The 21,659-nt window shown below is 34.7% G+C and overlaps 1 protein-coding gene across 1 annotated transcript in view; it reads left to right on the top strand.

The window, feature by feature from the left end:
- Positions 1 to 21,659, top strand: part of CHD1 (chromodomain helicase DNA binding protein 1) — a 54,799-nt gene that overhangs the window by 27,852 nt on the left and 5,288 nt on the right. The window contains exons 12-32 of the mRNA XM_074166142.1: positions 437 to 653; positions 1,245 to 1,334; positions 2,188 to 2,378; positions 3,753 to 3,941; positions 4,255 to 4,417; positions 6,691 to 6,843; positions 7,338 to 7,409; positions 8,830 to 8,979; positions 9,559 to 9,707; positions 9,938 to 10,034; positions 10,130 to 10,225; positions 11,189 to 11,365; positions 11,555 to 11,715; positions 13,005 to 13,046; positions 13,738 to 13,868; positions 14,285 to 14,423; positions 15,180 to 15,330; positions 16,327 to 16,449; positions 16,817 to 16,954; positions 19,111 to 19,374; positions 19,793 to 19,933. Of these exons, the coding sequence (XP_074022243.1) occupies positions 437 to 653; positions 1,245 to 1,334; positions 2,188 to 2,378; positions 3,753 to 3,941; positions 4,255 to 4,417; positions 6,691 to 6,843; positions 7,338 to 7,409; positions 8,830 to 8,979; positions 9,559 to 9,707; positions 9,938 to 10,034; positions 10,130 to 10,225; positions 11,189 to 11,365; positions 11,555 to 11,715; positions 13,005 to 13,046; positions 13,738 to 13,868; positions 14,285 to 14,423; positions 15,180 to 15,330; positions 16,327 to 16,449; positions 16,817 to 16,954; positions 19,111 to 19,374; positions 19,793 to 19,933 (3,034 nt within the window). The remainder of the gene's footprint in view (positions 1 to 436; positions 654 to 1,244; positions 1,335 to 2,187; positions 2,379 to 3,752; positions 3,942 to 4,254; positions 4,418 to 6,690; positions 6,844 to 7,337; positions 7,410 to 8,829; positions 8,980 to 9,558; positions 9,708 to 9,937; positions 10,035 to 10,129; positions 10,226 to 11,188; positions 11,366 to 11,554; positions 11,716 to 13,004; positions 13,047 to 13,737; positions 13,869 to 14,284; positions 14,424 to 15,179; positions 15,331 to 16,326; positions 16,450 to 16,816; positions 16,955 to 19,110; positions 19,375 to 19,792; positions 19,934 to 21,659) is intronic.

Raw genomic sequence — 21,659 nt, 5'->3', positions numbered from 1 at the left:
AGGGGAGTGGTTTTGCTCTTAAGTAGTACCAAAGCTTATCATTCCATGGCTGTTCTCAAAAAAACAGCTAAGCTGTGTTGTTGCTTTTCTTTTAATTTCATATGGGGGTAAGTCGTATTTTTAAAAAACAAACGAGCTACAACAGTAAAACCAGAAAACCAAGAGCAAACACTTCTGAAATGTCAACATTAGTGTTATACTTTTAAATCAGACTGATGAGGAATACTTGTAACGTTTTTGTTAATGAAATTCAAGTATTAAGAGGGGTGTGTGGAAATTGTTTTTATGGAAAAACCATGGAAATAAACTTCTTCAAGATGTATAGTTGCAAAATCTTGAAAAATTGTATGGGTGGGTTTTATGCTCAAAAGACAATTTATTCTTGCCCAAATCCTGCCCATCTCTAAATTCTTCCTTTTTTTTTTTTTTTTTTTAGAGGGAATAGCTGTATTCTTGCAGATGAAATGGGTCTGGGTAAAACAATACAAACAATTTCTTTTTTGAACTACCTGTTTCATGAACATCAATTGTATGGGCCTTTCTTGCTGGTCGTGCCACTTTCTACCTTGACATCTTGGCAAAGAGAGATTCAAACTTGGGCTCCTCAGATGAATGCTGTAGTTTACTTAGGAGATATAACTAGCAGAAATATGGTGAGTATTTATCATTGGTAAGGGTTGTAGATAAGTCTCACTTCATGTTTCTGTCCTCTGCTAATCTCCAATATTTTGGTTAGGACTGAGCAAATACTGAAAAACTATGTGTTTTAAGGTGGTAATTGAAAGTTTGCTTTTAATCTGATACAAATGTGTGTGAAAGATTTCCTTCCTGCGTAATAGTGAACTGCATTAAAAATCTAGTCTTGCATTTGAAAACATAATTCTTCTGCCATTTGATTATTTAGGTAAAAATAAATATATAAGAAAGCCAGTCATTTTCTTAATTTATTTCCTTAAAGGTTGTTGGTTTGTTTACTTAATGTGTTTTCTAAATGTCTTACCCATTAAAGTGAAACTTGTTTTGTAGAAATTCTTTGCTATTTCTTCAGAAGTTTAAACAAAATATTTTTGGAGTCCGTAGGCAGATTGGAAGTTCAGTCTTGTGTGTATTAATATGTTTTGCTTCTGTTTTGGGATCATATTACTATATGTCATTAAACATTTACATTACTGCAGTACTTAAATTCATCCCAGTAAGCAAGACCTTTTTTCTTTAGCTTATAGTTCACTTGATTCTTTTTCTAGATAAGAACTCATGAATGGATGCATCCACAGACCAAACGATTAAAGTTTAACATACTTCTAACAACATATGAAATTTTGCTGAAGGATAAGGTAATCACACTTCAGGGAGATAAAACTAGAACTCTATTTCCACTTGCATGTATTTGGTTTGTGGGCCATTAAATTTATGGAGAGTGTCATAGCTTTTGCTTTTGGAAGTATGACAGTGCGTGCTTTGGGTTTCTGCTTTTTTTTTTTGTGGGTTTTTGTTTTTTTAAGGACGTCTAGGTTTCCTGTATGTGTGGTGAGGCTTTCAGCCTTTTTCCATTTCATTAAGTGGATGGCACTTCTTTTTCTCCAGTTTGATTGGGATTCTCATTGCTGTGATAATCTGCTCCCATCTTCAGTAGCTCTATGTCTTTGCAGACCATCATCGAGGAACTGAAAAAGAACCTATCCTTTAGCCTAAAACGTGATACAGAACTCTGAAATCCCATATAGTTTTTCTTTGTTGTTGAGCATACAGTAATATGTGTACATGTATTAATACTGTCTCCATAATTGTTGCTTACAGAGTTATTGTTAATCCTTCTAACAGTATATGGAAATTTTTATAGCTAGTCAAGAAACTGAACATTTTTACTTCACTTACTTGTACATGCTGGGAAGAAGAGGTCAATAGTGATTTTTTTTTTTTTTTTTTTCTGTCGTAAAAATTAATGTGACTCAGACTTCCGGCCGTTTTTTTCCATTTGAAATTAATTTATACTTTTTGTGGAATGCTTGCACAGCCTTTCATTGAATCTGGCAAACATAAAAGCTATAATTAGTACTAAAAACATAGCTGTCCATATTTTATTAAAAATAAACCAAAAAGTGATTGTGTTTATAGCTTGATTATAAAATGTGGGAAATCACATACGTTTATTTGTGTAATGTTCTCCCTCTCATCCATTTCTTTAAGTCATTCCTTGGTGGTCTGAATTGGGCGTTCATAGGAGTTGATGAAGCTCATCGTTTAAAAAATGATGACTCTCTTCTGTACAAGACTTTAATTGACTTTAAGTCTAACCATCGTCTTCTTATTACTGGAACGCCTCTGCAAAACTCCCTCAAAGAGCTTTGGTCTTTGTTGCACTTCATCATGCCAGAAAAGTAAGGAAGAGTTTTACATGTTTCTTTCTAACATTTTTTTTGTCAAGTTTGTTATTGTGAAGTAGTAAAGTGATTTGAGAATCACTAGAGGTAGAGAATCATACTGAAAGATTATTTAAATATTCTATGCATGTATTCTTTTCATGCTGCTCCTGGTAGGTAGCACTGGTAGCAGTTGTCACCTTTTTCCATTTTAGCAGTCCAAAAAGATGATGGATTGATGGATAGGTCAGAACCTGGAAAAAAGCCTGCATCTTAGCGTAGGAGGAAAACCATATGGATTTGCTCTGGAGAAATAGAATGGAATCTTTTCTGTGTTAGTACTACTAATGAAAACTAACTTGTACCAAGATGCCCAATATCCTGTAGTTCAGTCAGATGGCTGGTTTTCCCTTACAGTTCGCATCCAGTAAGCTTACTGTATTGACCTTATTTTGTACTGACCTCTGTTTATACCTAAGATAAATGAGAGCTCATGTGTGAGAGCACGTGTTCCTGTCAGACACCTTGTAAATGCCAAGCACCATAGCTCCATTTAATTTGAGCTATGGATTGTACTGACTTCCTCAGAACCTTACAAGCATAGTCGCTATGGTCTAGTACCCATTCTTCATTTGATCATCACGTCTATTCTCGTAGACTGTTTGCAGAGGACACTTAGGCTTCAGCTAGACCACACAAGCTGCAAAGCATACATTAAGCATGGCTTTTCATGCTGTTCTTGATAAATGTAATAATGGAATTTCTGCAACCATCTAGGTGAGTATCCTTGCAGAAAAAGAAAAATGTTGAATTTCCACCAGGGAAGTTAAAATTCAGTAGTTTTCATTCTGTTAAGTGTTTTTGGAAAATTCCATTCTTCTATTTACAGGCAAAGTATTTGGAATTTCTTGTGAGATGAAAATTCAGAAGTTGTATAAATTAAACAGAAGGGAATGGGGAAGAAATCCAAATGTGTGTGTGCACCCTTGTGGTATATATGACAGGACAGAGGGATGTATATATGGACAGGACCAAGGGGTAACGGTTTTAAATTGGAAGAGGGGAGATTTAGCTTAGATACCAGAAAGAAATTCTTTACTGTGAGGGTGGTGAGGCACTGGAACAGGTTGCCCAGATCAGTCATGGATGCCCCATCCCTGGAAGTGTTCAAGGCCAGGCTGGATGGGGCTTTGAGCAACCTGCTCTAGTGGGAGGTGTCCCTGTCTATGGCCGGGGGGTTGGAACTTGATGATCTTTAAGGTCCTTTAGAACCTAAACCATTCTACAATTCATACATTTTCTGTGTTTGTGTTATCTTTCTTCTTGAATTTTGCTTCTTCAGGTCATTCACACTATGTCACTATTTTGCACTCATTCTTTATTATGTTGAAGGTTTTCCTCCTGGGAAGATTTTGAAGAGGAGCATGGCAAAGGGAGAGAGTATGGTTATGCAAGTCTTCACAAAGAACTTGAACCATTTCTGTTGAGAAGAGTTAAAAAAGATGTAGAAAAGTCTTTACCTGCTAAAGTTGAGCAAATTCTGAGGATGGAAATGAGTGCGTTGCAAAAGCAATATTATAAGTAAGTAACAACTCTTTGTAAATTGTGCTGGTTTAGTGATATGTCTATATGCAATTTACTGGAGTATGATAGTTTTTATAATGCAATTTGAACTTGAGGCTTCTAGGGCTTCACAACACTACAGTTCTGTGAAGCAAGGGATCAAGAACTACACTGATCTTGTCTATTCATGTAATTTCTTTTGTTAGGCATGCTTGTACATTCTTTTGGGAGGTGCTTTGTTTCTTCAGCTTGTTTATATTTTGAGAGCTTACATCTATCTTGCTTCCACATATGGTTAGAAATTACTTATATTGTACATCTTATATCATAGGTGGATTTTAACCAGGAATTACAAAGCCCTCAGTAAAGGTTCAAAAGGCAGTACCTCAGGCTTTTTGAACATCATGATGGAACTCAAGAAGTGTTGTAACCATTGCTACCTCATTAAACCACCAGATGATAATGAATTCTATAATAAACAGGAGGCCTTACAGGTAATGTCACTTTTTAATAAAAAAAAAAAAAGAGTTCTGTTTTACATCTGTGATATTCACACAATTTTATAGTGCTCTGGCAGTTTATTAATTCTTATTGAAGTACATTAAGAAAAAACAGGTTCTCTGGAAAATGGGCATCCTGGGTTTTACAGGTAAGTGAATTGATTTTTGTTTCTAAATTGGAACTGAATAATGGAGCTTTGAGAGACCTGAGCTAGTGAGAGGTGTTCCTGCCCATGGCAAGGGGTTGGAACTAGATGATCTTTATGGCCCCTTCCACCCCAAACCATTCTATGATTCTGTGATTCTCTGACTGATTAAATAAAATATCCTTGATTTTACTTACAATCAAAGTAAAAAAAAATAAATAGTTTGAAACAGGCTGTGTATTTTCATGCACAATAAACTTGAGACCTATTTTAAACCTAAGTAAAATAAAGCAGCTAGGCAGGCTAAATGTAATGTGAGTGGAAATGCATGTGACTGGCAGTGATAAGAGCAATCTATGTGATAGCAGAAAGTGATGTGCAGAATCCTTTTAAGCTTTTTTTTTTCCTATAATCAAATACTGTTCTTTGTGGGCCTGCACACAACCAAAGTGAAAGAAAGTGAAAGTAACAAGCATCCAAAGCTCAATCTGATTTTGCTATCATTATTGTAACAGATGAAAACAATTATCACCACTACCAAAGATGGTGTGGTGTTCCTTTATTTTTTATTAAGTTTAACAAATATTTCTACCAAAACTGTTGAGAAGCCCAGCAACAGATAAGAACACTGGTTTTGTTGATGCAGTTTATACCGAAATAAATGTTTCAAAAGTTGATTTTTCTTTTCTGTAAGCTTTCAAGTAGATGATTTAAATACCTTCCCAAAGCTACTAGTTTGTACTGTGACAAGTATCTTCCTCCTTTCTGGCATAAAGAATAAAAGCACCTAGCTCAAAAATTAGCATTCCCCAAATTCTGTCCCAAGCCTCTTCACCTAAAGAGGCCTAATGTTTTCAACATTAGATTTCACATTCGCTCAAGTTTCTCTTCTAGTTATTCCCAATGGAGCTGAGAAAGATTAACAGGCTTTTACAGAATCACAGAATAACAGAATCTTCTTGGTTGGAAGGGACCTTTGAGATCATCAAGTCCAACCACAAAAAAAACCCAAAAACCAATAACAACAACCAAAAAAAAAAAACCCAAACGAAAACAAAACCAAACACCAAAAACAAAACAAAAAACAAAACCACACAAAAAAACCACCCACAACCACATACCACACCTACCCACAAACAGACACAAACCAACAATCTCAGGCACTAGGGCATGCCCTGAAGTGCCATGTCTACACGTTTCTTAAATACCTCCAGGGATGGCGACTCCACCGCCTCCCTGGGCAGGCTGTTCCAGTGCCTGACCACTCTCTCAGTAAAGTAATTCTTCCTAATATCTAATCTAAACCTCCCCTGCCGCAACTTTACACCATTTCCTCTGGGCCTGTCATTATTCACTTGGGAGAAGAGGCCAACACCCACCTCTCTACACCCTCCTTTCAGATAGTTATAGAGGGCAATGAGGTCCCCTCTCAGTCTCCTCTTCTCCAAATGAGAGTGGGTTACAGTGTTAAGCACCACAAACAGTATTCCTCTCACTTTATCTTTCCTGAGAAACTTGATTGATAGGCTTTGTTTAAAAATACTTAAGAGGGTGAAGCAGCAATACCTGTTCCTTTTTAAAAGATGGGAAGAGAAAGTAGTACTAAAGTAATTTTTTCTCAATTTTCTATTTTATTGGTTACTTATTTTTATTTTTTACTTGGGAGAAAAGAACTTGGGCCTACATTATAACTTCTTGAATTTTTGAGCCGATGTATTTACTTGATGTTTTGATGAGATGTTAAGATGTGACTGTAAAAGAGGGAACTGAACAATGCATTTCCTTTAAAAATATATGAGTTGGTAATCCTGTTGATTTCAGTTAGAATCAACTAAACTAAAATCAGAGTAAGCTTTCATGTTCAGTTAATGCTGCATACTAGTAAACTTACATAGCAGTGTTGTCACATGAATTTGGTGGTTTGTTTATTTAATTCTAGGAGACTATATATTGTATGCATGTTTTAAACTATAAAATTCTGAAGGAATGTCAGAATTTGCCTTTTCTTTTTCCTTTCCGACATCAATAGAAAGAAGAGCAAACCTCAAATGAATGTTTAACCAACTGCAGTGTTTATAGTGTTGAGCTTATTTTTTAATATGTATTTCTTGGTTTTTGTAGCATTTAATACGTAGCAGCGGGAAACTAATCCTTCTTGACAAGCTACTGATTCGTCTGCGAGAACGTGGCAACAGAGTTCTGATTTTCTCACAGATGGTGAGGATGCTGGACATCCTAGCAGAATATCTGAAGTATCGTCAGTTTCCCTTTCAGGTAAGAATCTTTGTGGTAGTAGCCAAGAAGCTTTGATCCTCAGTACAAGAAAAATCTTTGCTTTGCTTTGCAAGTGAGAGAGCACTTGAACAAGTTGTCCAGAGGTTTTGGAATCTCCATCCTCTGTGACATTCAAAAGCCACCTGCACCTGACCTCGGGCAACCTGCTTTAGCTGTCCCTGCCTGAGTAGAGGAGTTAGACAAGGTGAGCTCCAAAGGTCCCTTCCAACCTCAACTGTTTTGTCATTATGAGATCTTCACCACTTTGCTTAAGAAAAGATATAAGAAAATGTCATCTTTTTCTAGAAAGACTGGCAATTGCCATATGCTAAATAGTATTCCGAAAGAAACAGATGAATTAAAAAATAATGTGAGGTGTTGCATCACTTTTATTGTTTTACTTCCCGTAACAGTTTTGGCAGAGAATTCAAGTTGCTTTCATTTTGAATATAGTATAAGAGTTACTCTTTAACTATAATACTCAATCTCTTTAGAGACTTGATGGATCAATAAAAGGGGAGTTGAGGAAACAAGCACTGGATCATTTTAATGCAGAAGGATCAGAGGTATGCTATTTTTTTCCTAAGGAATCTGATTTATTTTTTTCCCAAGAAATAAAAAAAAAAAAACCACTGCATAAAAGCGAAGGCTGAGAAAAGTGAGGAATCTATCAGTAAGGCTGAAAATTCATTGCTATTGCCTATACTACAAGGTTTACATCTGGTTTGGGGTTTTTTCTCTAAGAATCAATTAAGTAGAAAACACATACCTTATGAATATGGTATTTAATCAGTTATGTAGCTATCATTTTTTTTTTTCTAAAGCTCTTTATCAAAGTAATTTTAATTACTATATAAGTGTTCAGTTTTGTTGCTGTGTAGAACTTAATCCAGCAATGTTTACAAGAACATTGAATTTACACAAGCAGTTAGCATCAAAAACATCCTCTGGCAATGAGCAGAACTAATGTGTATAGCCTTGCATGAACAACTGTCTTTAATTGTTTCAAATCTGTTCTCTGTTATCTTCATTTGTTACACCTACTTACTTGCCCTGGAAGAAATGGTGAAGAACTGATTTCTAGCCATTCTTGTGAGCAACCCGTGAATATATAGGTGTCTCTTACAGATTATTTCTTTTCGGAGTTGGAAGATTTGTAGTTTATTTAGCATTCGTAATATGCAAGCCATTCCATACCCTTGATAAGCTTAAATCTTTTGTCCCACACTGGCAGGTTTAGGAGAGAAGGAGTTGTTTTTGTTGGATTGTTTTGTTTTTTTTAAAATGTCAGTAATTGAAGGATAGCGTTTGTCAGTTGCTGCTGAGCTTGTTTCTTCGATGATGGAGGGAGAAGGACTTAACTCCATAATGTAAACTTCAGATATTTGTTAAATACAAAACTTAATTGTGTTTCAAATTTCTAGCACGGACATTGTTGCCTTTTTCTGAAGTCTTTGGGGTAACACTGTACATTTTTTGAGTTGGAGAGGTATTTAAACTTCATGCATTTCAAAAATGGAGGCAAAGTATGCATTTCTGCAGCAAAAAAAATGTTCTCAGTTTTATTTTTTATGTTTCTTAAAAATTCAGAACATTCTGCATGGATTTTGGCCATTACTGAGCATTGCCTGTAGGCTCAAGCATCTTCCCCTCTGGCATGGCTGCTTAGTCTTCCAGGGCTTGGGGCAGGAGGCGTGGGAGAGGGACTTTGTAGCATATGAGGCTTTAACAGTCCAGGTTTTGTACTTTTTTGGCCAGTCTTTGGTTGGGATTTTTTAGTTAGTGGCCATCTTCTAGGATGCTGCTTCCATAAAACTGTTGAGAAGTCAGTAACTATTTCTGAAAGAAACTGGTATCAATGTTTGCCTTATGCTTAAAGAAGCTTTAACTGTAGAACAGTTACAGAATTGGTAGTATATGATTTTGTAGTCTGCACCACAGACTGCATAAATAAGTGTCATGTGTTTTCTTATTTTATGATTTCAGGACTTCTGCTTTTTACTGTCTACCAGAGCTGGAGGGTTAGGTATCAACTTGGCATCTGCTGACACTGTAGTTATATTTGACTCTGACTGGAATCCACAGAATGATCTGCAAGCACAGGCTAGAGCGCATAGGATTGGACAGAAGAAACAGGTATGTGCATTCAGCTTTAAGCTCCAAACCTGAGGAGAGGTTCCATACAATAGCTGTCCACTGTCTGCACCATTCAGTCTTCATGTGTTTTTGGGAATAGCTAATACTTGCTGCCTATGCCCCAAAACGTTAGTAAAGCTCATTTAACCTTCTCTGTTTTTTTTAAATCTCCCTATATGAAGCTGTGGTATGTGGATGGGAGAAGAAGAGTTACGGGCTTGTCTTTCCCACATTTATTGGCATCATGTCATTCCAGAAAGTAACTGCTACACCAGGCACATCCGTCTTGCTTAAATATTTCTTAATTCTTCAACTTACTTTCTAGTAGAAGACATACAGTAATAATAGGAAATACGGAAGTTTTGCCTGTGCCAATGCTTGTGCCAAATCACTGAGTTTTAAAAAAGACAAGTCTAAGAGTTTATTTCTCTGAGGTTTTTTTTTTAAATGCTTAAGTAAAGACTGTGGTAGCATGATTGAACTAGTATTTCATATTGGAACACAGTCAATAAATTCAGAAGATACGTAGTGAAGACTGAGATTTCTCCTTGTTGTTTACTTTTTAAAAAATATTCATAGGTTAATATTTATCGACTAGTCACGAAAGGATCAGTAGAAGAAGATATTCTTGAAAGAGCCAAGAAAAAGATGGTGTTAGATCACTTAGTAATTCAGAGAATGGACACTACAGGGAAAACCGTACTACATACAGGCTCTACTCCTTCAAGGTATATTTGAATTTATTTCCATACTAATTTTCCCTTACGTTTTCACTTACTTATCAAATATACTTAAGTTATTTCCCTTGGTTAATGAAAAATAAGATTAAATAAATAAAGATACAAAGTATATTGTCTTTGTAGATTTTAAGTAATAAAGCTTAATGGGCTCATGATTAGAGAGAACTTTTTCATGTTACTAAGATAAAATGTTTTTCCTGAAACATCCTTTATTTCAGCTCAACACCTTTTAATAAGGAGGAGTTATCAGCAATTTTGAAGTTTGGTGCTGAGGAACTTTTTAAAGAACCTGAAGGGGAAGAACAGGAGCCTCAGGTAAGAAGTATTTCTCATCTAGATAAATAAAACAACCAAAAGTATGTTTGAATGATTTTTTTTTTTTGTAAAAAGGAACTACTTTTTTTTTTTAGGAAATGGATATAGATGAAATCTTGAAGAGGGCAGAAACTCGGGAGAATGAGCCAGGTCCATTAACTGTAGGAGATGAGTTGCTTTCACAGTTCAAGGTATTGCTCTGTTCCCTCCCTCATGCCATAATTACACTTTCCTTTATAAATGGCACTATTTTCTTTTGTGTACCTATCAGTCTCTTCATTCTTAAGAAATAGATGTCATAGTAAGTCAACTCCATATCTCTTTTTACTAAAACGCATTTTCACCTATGCAAAATACCTACCATCAGTATAAACATTGGAAAATACATGATGTATTTTGCTAATAAAATAAGAGATATTTATGAATGTATTAATGATTAGAATTCTAGGTAGTTTTGTTTTTTATTTACTGCCTTTGATAAACAGCTGCAGTATTGTTGAACGCAAAATAGAAAGTTTGCATTTCTTAGTCAATGACTTCTAGAAATAGTCTTAACGTAAATTTGAATGCAAAGCGTTATCAGTTACACATATTACAATTTGGGTGCAAAAAAAAATGCAGAACATGATGTATTTGTTTAGACCAGCAGATTCTTAAATAGCTTTCCTACTGATTGTTCATTTGCAACATATTTTGTTTTCTACAGTGTATTAATGCTTTTTAGTTAGTTTTATTATAGCTTCACATTAACTGGGGCATTCAAATGTTGTTAGCCCTTTTTTGAAGGAAGTCAAACAACAATTATACAGCTATTGGGGAGATGTTTCATTTTGCATCTGTATTAGTCAACTTTTAAAAGAAAAAAAACATTCTCATCTTTTCTCATCTTAGCCCATGTTGTATGGAGTCTGTCTGTTTCGTAAATGAATAAAAATACTTTTATTAGGAACAGTTTTTCAAGAAGCATTTTGCATGTATAAACTTTATATATATATTATAAAACAATAACATGTAAAATACAGAAAATATATAAATGCATAAAATATGCCATCAAGAAATTTGTTTTCCTAAAATATATTAGTTGCTCATTTTTTTTTTTTTCAAATAAAGTCATGTATTGAGTTGATGAAAATACTTATATTCTGATAAACAAGGTGGCCAACTTTTCCAATATGGATGAAGATGATATTGAGTTGGAACCAGAAAGAAATTCAAGAAATTGGGAAGAAATCATTCCGGAAGTCCAGCGACGAAGAATAGAAGAGGAGGAAAGACAAAAAGAACTTGAAGAAATATATATGCTTCCAAGGATGAGAAACTGTGCAAAACAGGTGTCTCTTGATTCTGATTGACTTGTACCTTTATGTTGCTGTTGGTTTACTTTGTTGGGAGTTGTTGTTAGGGTTTGGTTTTGGGGTTGTTTTTTTCCTTTTCTGAACACATATTTTTGACAGGCTAGGTAAAACTTTACTTGTGCTCATTAATCACATAGCTTTGAACTATTTATTCTGAAATTCCAGATCAGCTTTAATGGAAGCGAAGGGAGGCGCAGTAGGAGCAGAAGATACTCTGGATCTGATAGTGACTCCATCTCAGAAAGAAAACGGCCGAAAAAACGTGGAAGGCCACGAACTATTCCTCGAGAAAATATTAAAGGATTCAGTGATGCAGAGATCAGGCGGTAAGATATGGGGGGACATGCACATTTAAAAGGACAAGACAATTTTCATTGACAGTACAGAATTCAGTATGTTTTTCCTGAATTTTTTGATTTATTTTTTTTTTATTATAGGCATTTAATGTTGTACCTTGTGGTTCTAACGTAGTGAACTGTTATGGCAAGAATTTGAATACATTTTAATGAGGGCTAAAATTAAGTTTCAAAAGTATTCTAGAGTGTTTTAAATTTGTTAATTCCTGCATGAATTAACATGAAGACAGTGATTTCAAAAACCAGATGTTACAATGAGCTTTTCTTTCGATATGCAAGCGAAATAATGTGCTTCCCATCATTTTATCTAAAAACTGCAGCACTGAAAGAATATGTAAAAATTTTTTGGTGACAACTACAGAAATTTGACTGGATTTTGTTTTCTTTTTAAACTTCTTGACACGGTTATTGAATTAATGTTAATATGATGCTTTTTTAAATTAAAAAAAAATATAAAATACTATTTGAATATTGTACAGCAGGAGCCTTCAAGATTCAGTGCTAAAATAGTTTTTTGGTAGAGGGAGAAGGAACTTTTGGTTTTGTGAAATGCTACTTTGCTTCTGAAATTCAAGTATGCATGTTTGTCTAAATGCTGTAAAGCTTTCAAAATATTTTTGGTCAGAGAAGTGACTTCAAAGAATTTTTTGCCTTTCCATTTCACCTAACAACGCAGTGAATTGGTATTTTTTTCAAGGCTGTTCTTGTGCTTGCACTAGCAATTTGAGACCTTGATTGTTGAAGAAACTTTCTTTTTTAAATTTTTTTTTTTATTTTATTTTTATTTCATTTCCTTTCTATCCCAGGCATCTTGTTTCTTTCAAACACTTACACATTCCTACAGAGAATATCTTTCATGTCATATTATCCAATTCTTCAAATCACCTTTTGCTGATCGCTCCTTTTACTATATTAGGCATAATGTCTGAAATCTCTATTTACTGTAAATCTGCATTAAATTTTTATGATTAGGCACATCCAGCTGCTGAATCTTCTGTCTTGTGAAATTAATAAAGCATTTTCTGAAATAAATTCTACTTTCTATTGTTTTATTTACATCAGTTTTTTAAGCCAATAAAACTCTGACTTAGTTTGAGTTATCTGGGTGTGCTAAGCTGCCCTACTCACTCTACTTTTTGGTTTTTCTTCCATTGTCCATATGTCATTATACAAAGATTAATAGTTGTATTAATACAATTTTAAAACCAATGAAGTTAGTTAAGCATATATTTAAATGGGAATTTTTTTTCTGTTACTAGGTTTATCAAGAGTTACAAGAAATTTGGTGGCCCTCTTGAAAGGTAAAGTTGTTTGATTATTATTTGTGTAGCAACTCGGAACCTTGTTTTCATAAAAATTAAGAACAATACACCAAGAAACGTTAGTCTAAAGAGAAAACACATTTGCCTCCAATATAACATGACTAGCTTAATGGTCTTCCCTTTCTTCATATGGTATGTGTGCAAACAGCCACACAACAAACCTTTCAATTTGCAGGACTTACTCTTTGTCTTGTCTGATCGTTCGTTGGTGATAATCATTCAGTTGTCTTGTTTGACAGCCTGTCGAAAGCCTATCAGTTTATCCACTGTGACTGTCAAAGTTAGTTTTGCATTTTCCTTATTGTCATTTCTTACTATTAAGCTTTTTTTATTATTCCATATTTTAAGAAAAACTTGCCATCCTTATTTTCCTTATAAATATTTGTAGTCCAATGAACATATGATACATGATGATTCCTTTTCTTTTTTTGAAGAAATGTGCAGTAATTTAACTAACACTGTAGGGTTAGGGTCCTTTACAGTTTTTGGTATATTGTCCTCTGATACCTGAGTGACTTATTTTTCTTTCTTGGATCAAAATTGTTCACAGTATAGCAAGTGCAGATGACTGATATCTTACATGATCATTTCTCTAGTTTCAAAGTCTGAAGGAGTCATTCACAACTACTAAAGTTTCAGAGCTATAAAAACGTGTATTTTTTTATTACAGGTTAGATGCTGTAGCTAGAGATGCTGAGCTAGTTGATAAATCAGAGACAGATCTGAGACGTTTGGGAGAGCTTGTACATAACGGATGCATTAAAGCTTTAAAGGACAATTCATCTGGACAAGAAAGAGCAGGTAAAATGTGTTCAAGGGACTTAGGGGCAATAAAAAAATGTCAAGAAGTCTGAATTATTCTTGCATTCTGATCATAACAGAAAACAGTTCTGTTGGGGAAAATATAAACAAAAATGTTGACATGCTGGGTGATTTTTAAAAACGGTTATAGGAAGATTACTGGTTTTTCCCCTTTCTGTGTGTGAATTCTCACTGGAGAATGCAGTATGGTTTTGTTTTATTGTTGTCTTATTTCCTGTTATTATTTGGAAGACCTCTTGATTCTGGAGCTTAATTCAAACATTTGGTTAAGAAAATGTTGTTTGGTATAATTGAAAGTTTGCTGCTATAGCATCAGTCTTATTTGTTTTCTTTACTTTTTTCTGCATGATATGCATAAAGGTAGATATTTTAATAGCTTTGTCATTTATTTTAAGGAGGTAGACTTGGGAAAGTTAAAGGCCCAACATTCCGGATCTCAGGAGTGCAGGTGAATGCAAAGCTAGTTATCTCTCATGAAGAAGAGTTGGAACCATTGCACAAATCCATTCCTTCAGATCCAGAAGAAAGAAAAAGGTATTGATTTTTGGTTTTTTGGGGTTTTTTTGTTTTTTTTTTTTTAAAAAAAGGAAGTAGTAACTTAGAAAAATTTTCAAGTTTTATTGGCTTTTTTTCAGACAATATTGACTCGAAGCACACTGTGACAGCATTGTCCCTCAATTCCCTGTAAGGACTGGCAGCAATAACCTGCTCTACATCTGTTTTTCATTCTTTCTTCCCATGTAGTAGAAGCCAGTACTAGTTTTGGCTTCTCAGTTGTATTCACTGAGGACTCTCTTCAGTTACTAATAATACTCAGGGCTAGAATTCGTTGTTGCTGAGGAGCTGCTTTATGTGTCATCTCTGCCTGAGGGGAAAGCACTATCTGTCAAAGTGCAGCAGCAGTTATTTCTACCATCTGAACTTCTTCCCTTGCCACCTTGTCTATCACAATCCCTAAATTATCCACTTAGTTAGCCGTTACATTTGGATGATGATTTATGCTTTCATTCATGGTTAGCCAGCTCTCTGGAGCTTATGGCCATAGACAGATGTCTGTTCTTCATATTTCAGTCTTAATCAGCTTTAAAATACCTTTCAGTGCAGCTTTCAATAAATATTTTATAGAAATGTTAAGGAAACATAATAAATACTTGAATTAATTTCTTAAGGTTACCAGCATCTTAGCAGAGAAAATAAATCTAGTTACATCGCTTTTAATATGCTCCGTCTGCCTTGCTAAGCTTCAGAAGTAAAAATCCCTTACTTGTCTTTCTAATTTATTTCTGCTAGATATGTTATCCCATGCCACACCAAGGCTGCTCATTTTGATATAGATTGGGGTAAGGAAGATGATTCCAATCTGTTAATAGGCATCTATGAATATGGTTATGGCAGCTGGGAAATGATAAAAATGGATCCTGATCTCAGTTTGACACAGAAGGTATGTCATCTACAGCATTTCATGAAGGACTCTCTTTGTTTAGGTGATAATGCTACTAAGAACAGGTACTGAAAGAGCTTATTTTATGAAAACTGGAATTTGCAGAGACATTAGTATCCTTCTTATGCTATATTATTAGATTTTAAGGTCTTGCGTATTCAGTTGAAGTATGCCTTCTTGCAGTCAATTATGTTGCTGTATTTCCATGTAGTTGGACATCTGTGATTTGAATATTTTCTTTTCAGTATTTTGCTTCTCAATTTGAGATTTTCTAGTTTTGTTTTTTTTGTGTTCTTGAACTTTTGGAAGGGAGATTTTTCTAGACATTTGATTAGGTTTCCCCATCCTTACTAATCCCCAGGTTCTTCACTTGAAGCTGTCTTTCACTCGGAACATGAGAATAGCTGTACTAGAATTAGTGCAGTAGCTTCTTAGCATTAATGAGCAACAGGTATTAAGGGAAACACTGGGATGAAGTAAACTTTGTGGCGGTGCCAACAACTTAACAGCTTTGGCATTTGAGGAGCAAAGGGTTGTGTCCAGTTCATTTAATAATGATTTCTACTCCTGCCTTCCATTAATTTGCCTGTTTTTTGGAACCGCCCATTTATACTTCTTTGCTTTTACAATACCCTGTAGAGAGTTCTGCATTTAGAAGATGAATGAGACAGAGCCAGCAGTTGTGTTCCAGAATTTCTTAAATTCAGAGTGGAATATCTTAATATCAGAGTGGAAACAGAAATCTGAGGCTTATTTCTTGAGTTTGTTTTAAACTGTGGGGCAATTTCCATTGGCTGTAAGATTGGAGAGAAGTGAAAACATTTAAGAAATTCTCCATTGCTTCAAGCATGCTGGCATACCTGCTAGGTATAGTTGAAATTGATTGTTTTCCATCTTCTTTTACTCAGCTTTTTCTGTTCTGTGTGCTCCAGGCTAGCATCTTCCAAACTTGATAGTATGTACTCATAGCTGTGATACTACCGTTGTTCTCCTCAGATTTTGCCTGATGATCCAGATAAGAAACCCCAGGCGAAGCAGTTACAGACTCGTGCAGACTACCTCATTAAATTACTGAATAAAGACCTTGCAAGGAAGGAAGCACAAAGGCTTGCTGGTGCAGTAAGTAAAATTTGGCATTCATTAGCGAGATAAAACAATACACTTACCGGCATGGTAGCTGATCCTTTTCTTGTTCTTACTCAGTTCTACTCTTTTTCTTGGTGTAGTATTGCTCTGTGTTGCTAATCGTATTACATAAGACTCACTCCATGCGAGTTTCATATTGTATTATTTTCTCATTATTTGTATGTATTCTCTACTGTTGCACCATGCTATGTCTCCAGCCCTGAGAAAAGCGGTGGTCATTAATGGTAATAAATAAAATAAAATGAACCCTTTATTTGATGTGAAAACAAATCTTTTTTTTGCAACTGTTGTGCAAAGATGCTTGTCAGTTGACATACTAAAGAGACCAATTTGCATTCAGGGCAATTCAAAGAGGAGGAAAACAAGAACTAAGAAGAATAAGGTGATAAAGGCTGCAAAAATAAAAGAAGAAATAAAAAGTGATTCTTCACCACAACCCTCAGAAAAATCTGATGAAGATGATGATGAGGATAATAAGGTAAGTATCTTTCATATGATAAAGATGGCTATTCAGTTCTTTCTAATAGTATCAATTTCTATTTTATCTTCTGCTTGGCTTAGTAAAATTGAAGCACCTGAATGTCATCCTTTCCTGTGGCCACTACAGTTGATGTTGCATCAGTACAAGTACATGGAAGACTGTATCTGTTTTAATTTAATGATAAGCCAGTAGCTGAGGAATTATGAGTAGTTTTCCAAATTATATTACAAAAAAATGTTGTGGTCTAATTACAAGTGGCATTGCTCAGTTTTAGCACTTTAAAGACTTCAGCATTGTGTCTGCTAGAAATGCAAACCTAATGTAACACACAATTATAAAACTAATGTTTCTGGCTAATGCGTTATAACTACTGACAGACATTATTCAGTTAAAGTTTTTTTTTATTCAGGAAAAAAAATCAAGGTCAATTAGAATGAGCATCATGAATAAATGATATTTCAAGACTTGCATGGGAAGTCTCATGTATAAGTCATGGCTTTTATAATCCAAAACTAACCAGCTATTTAACCTTGTTGTGTTCTGTTACTTCTGATGTGTTCATTCAGGCCTCTGCTTTTGTTGAGTCTTTTTATTTCTAACATTTACACAGCAGAAACCACTAGAGGTAAAAATTTAGGTGAAGTTTAGGGTCATATCACAGTTAATTTTATGACATTGAAAGTAGTTTAAATAAATCAGTACAAATCTATATGTATTATTAAAATACTTTCTACTTGGTTTAAAATAAACTAAATTGAAGTGTCTTGCATAACCATTTTAAACTAGTAAAAACCATTGTAATTGTCAACTCACTCTAGAGGATTTTTCACTATACACGGTTAAAACTGAGTCAGACTTAGAAGAACCATGATACATCTATAAAAAGTAATCATTTTTAACTAAGCATTCCTATATGTATTTATATTGTACTATGAGGAATAAAACGTAAAGCCAGAAAAAAAAATTAAAAATTTGAATGTAGACTGGCTTATGTTTATAGATACAAAACAGAAGACGCTGTCAGTTGATTGGCTTGTTATGTTTTGGGAAAGAGCCTAGAATGCTGTCACTTTTTGTATATGTAATAACAGTTATTCATCACTTCAATACTTTTGGACACAGACTGACAATTACACTTCTGAAAACTGGACCATACACAAGGATGGGCTTTAACCACCTGAATGGTTGGCTTTAGCTACTTAGCTGCCATACTGTGTACAATATTTAAAACTTACCTGTTTAACTGTTAAAACATTCAGGAAGCTCTTGAAGTCATTGGATTTTTGCTAGGAAGTTTCCATGATACCTAAATACTGAAGTCCTGGTTGGACTGATGACTTGATACCTTATCTAAGTAACTTGTTCAGATTCATGTATTATGCATTCTTTCATCTGTTTTTCTGATTCTATATATGCCTTCCTTGGGTATATTCAGATGGATTCAAAGATTACAATAATTCTTGCACCTGTACGTAATACTTTTGTTACATATTGTGGTATTTTTCTGTGTCTGAAAGAATTTGAGTTTCCATCTCAAGTTTTATAAGTGAACATTGTAAAGAGCAGTGGAGAGTGGTATTTTTTTCACCTTCAAATAATTAAATGGGTGCCTATCAGACAGCTGTAATCAAGACTTTTTTAAGCCTAGTAAAAAAGAACACCTCTGGAAAAGAGAAAGTTGGGACTCTGTTACCTTCTCCTGTGAATGTTTAAAATGGGATTGGTAAAAAGTTACTTGGACAAAGCTAACTAGAAAGAGGTCTTCTAACATTCGAGTGTTCGTTCATAACTCCTTCATTTGAGTGTCCTGACCAATCAGTTCAGTTTTGCTTGACTATTTCTTTAAAGTTTTTGGCTTTTCAGAGCCTAACTACCTTTTAGAGGAACAGAATTCTATGTTAATTCTAAGTTAAATGGACATAATTTCTTACCCCCCAACTACCACTGCCAGATCAGTCCTTGTTTTGTCACATCAAGGAAGTGAGTAGTTCTCATCTTTCTTTACAACTGCATTCAGTTCTACTTGATAGCTGTTAAATCTATGTCCAAAAAGAAAAAAATGCACAGATAAAAAGTATGTTTTAATCTGTAGTTACGAAACTTGCATAGATAGGAACTCAGTCTGATGTGACGTATATGCTTGCGTATTGCAGGATGAGATTGTTTCAGTGAAACAACCACATAAAAAAATTAAAGCAGAAAAAGAAAATGAAGAAAAGCCTGAGCCAGATATTGGTATAAAGAAGGAAGCTGAAGAAAAAAGAGAGACAAAAGAAAAGGAAAATAAGAGGGATTTGAAAAGGGAGAAAAAAGAAAAAGAGGATAAGAAAGAATTAAAAGAAAAAGATATTAAAGAAAAGAGAGAAAACAAAGTAAAAGAATCCACACAGAAAGAAAAAGAAGTAAAGGAAGAGAAGGTAACTAGGTTTACTTATCTTACATAGCACTAGAAAAGGCTACTAGGTTTACATGAATGATTTTGAGATTAAAAGGTATTTTGGATCTAATCAGTTGTCATTTCATTGAAGTCTTTTACATCATTTGGAGTTTTATTTTTACTACCCGAAACCATGAGGTCAAGCAGTTGCAATGGGAAATTACATCTTCAATTATATGTATCTTAGTTGGAATGAGAGTACAAGTTTAAAATTCTTTTATTCCTTTTCCATTCTTCTTTTCCATCCCACAGAGAAAGTAAAATATACTGTCATTGAATATCAGCATATTTTTTATTATTACTGAAGAGAATGCAGTAGTTATGGGGACTGTCATATATTATAGGACAATTCCAGAGCCAAAATAAATTTACTTAAAAATTTTATACCTTGTTCTTAGGTAAATGAAATAAAATCTGAAAATAAAGAAAAAACTAAAAAAACTCCATTGTTGGATACTCCAGTTCATATTACTGCAACTAGTGAACCTGTTCCTATATTGGAAGAATCTGAAGAACTGGATCAGAAAACTTTTAGTGTGGTAAGTCCCTTTTTGATAAGTTAGTGTTTGTACTTGATAGTCTAAATGAGGACAATTTCTGATGTTCTTAATTCTGTTATTGGGCACAGTAACACTGGTGATCTTCTGCTAGTAAAGCTTCAGATCAATGAATGTTATTAACACTGTACTAAGGTAATTTTTGTCTTAATTTCAGAAGTTTTATTTTGTTTTTTACTGTATTTATGCAGGATTGCAGGAAAACTTATGCAGTGGTCTGTGTGCTGAATAGATTTAGTATATAGACTGTAAAGATATATCCTCAAGAATAACTCGTGTATCTTGCTTCTTAAAGAGCAGACATGAATGAACTTCAGTGCAATTGCTGGAGTCTGTGGCTTTATTTTATCATATATGCCTTACTTTTCTGTAAGATAAATCAAGTTTCAGCACTTCCCTCCTGAAGTATTGCAGACTTAAATTAGTAGACTAGGGACGGAACAAATGCTAAAGCCCTTAGAAATACCTTGCTGGAGTACTGCCTTTTGACACCAGAAGAATTTTGTTTAATCACTACTTCTAAGAACAGAATCAATAATAGAGGAAAAAAGGTACATACACACAAGTGATATTAAGTTCTATAGGTTGGCTGGGGCCTTTGGAAAGGAATCAAGGAAATTACTCAAGTACTCTCCTGTGAATGTTTCATCATTCAGATTTCAACAGTTGTTTGTTTCTGCCAGCCAGGTTTGTTGGGGCTGTTGTGGGTGCTGGCTGCAACATGCAAGTAAGATTCTCTTGAGTATGGCAGTGACTGGTCTATGTATGGTTTTATTTTAAACAATCACATACCTGTGATTTCCAGGATGAGCTTCAAGTGATTCAGATGGATATGTTTGTGTGGCTAAGTGACAGAAAATCACTTGACTTCATTTACAGTTTTATTTTTCTGATCACTTCTACAGTTAAGTAGTGCACTTTCTAAGCTGTTTTTTAAAGGCTACCTTGAGCTGTGGCTAGTTTAATGTGTAATATAGCTGCTTAATTACTTAGTGGAATGAGCTGGCAATGGAACAGCTTCCCTGATTTTTGAGTTGTCCCTAGATGCTGACATGGTAATAGCAATATTCCATTTCATTCCATTCCAAACATTTACCTCCTTTGATTCTTACTGGGAATAATTCTAGGTTGTGTTTGTGTATAGAATTTTTTTTGTCTGGGTTTTTTGTTCTGGAATGTATGTTTATCTTATGCCATGGTTAGATGCAGTCTAATTAGCATATGTAACTACACTTGCAAATGGAAACTACTACTCTGGGTTGTTCAGGCTTAACTAATTTGGCTCTTTGTGACAAGGAAAGTATGTATTTAATCTGTTTACTATGCCATTGTAGTTAAATGGTATTCCCAAGCAAGTGTCTGTAATTTCAATCGTGCTAACTGGCTTTATCTGGATTTATTACTAAAACATTTGACTCAAAGTGTGAAAAGTCAAGAATGCATATATGACATATGTTTGTGTTGCTATTGCTGTTGTTCCTAATCTAGGCATACCCAAACTAGCTTTAGTCTAGATACCACAAGTTCTGCTACTATCTGCAAGGACTGAAGTTTAAAAACTCCTCAGAGAACCAGTGTTAATCTTCTGCTGAATGCCATGTTTAACTGTTGCAGAAAGTATGTTTGAATCTGTATGCGTATCTGTACTGTGAGGGTACTGAAGCACTGGAACAGGTTGCCCAGGGAAGCTGTGGATGCCCCATCCCTG

Source organism: Numenius arquata, chromosome Z (assembly GCF_964106895.1).
Source record: "Numenius arquata chromosome Z, bNumArq3.hap1.1, whole genome shotgun sequence".
NCBI classification, from domain to species: Eukaryota; Metazoa; Chordata; class Aves; order Charadriiformes; family Scolopacidae; genus Numenius; species Numenius arquata.
Note: the sequence above shows the minus strand (reverse complement) of the source record. Positions and strands in the feature narration are given on the sequence as shown.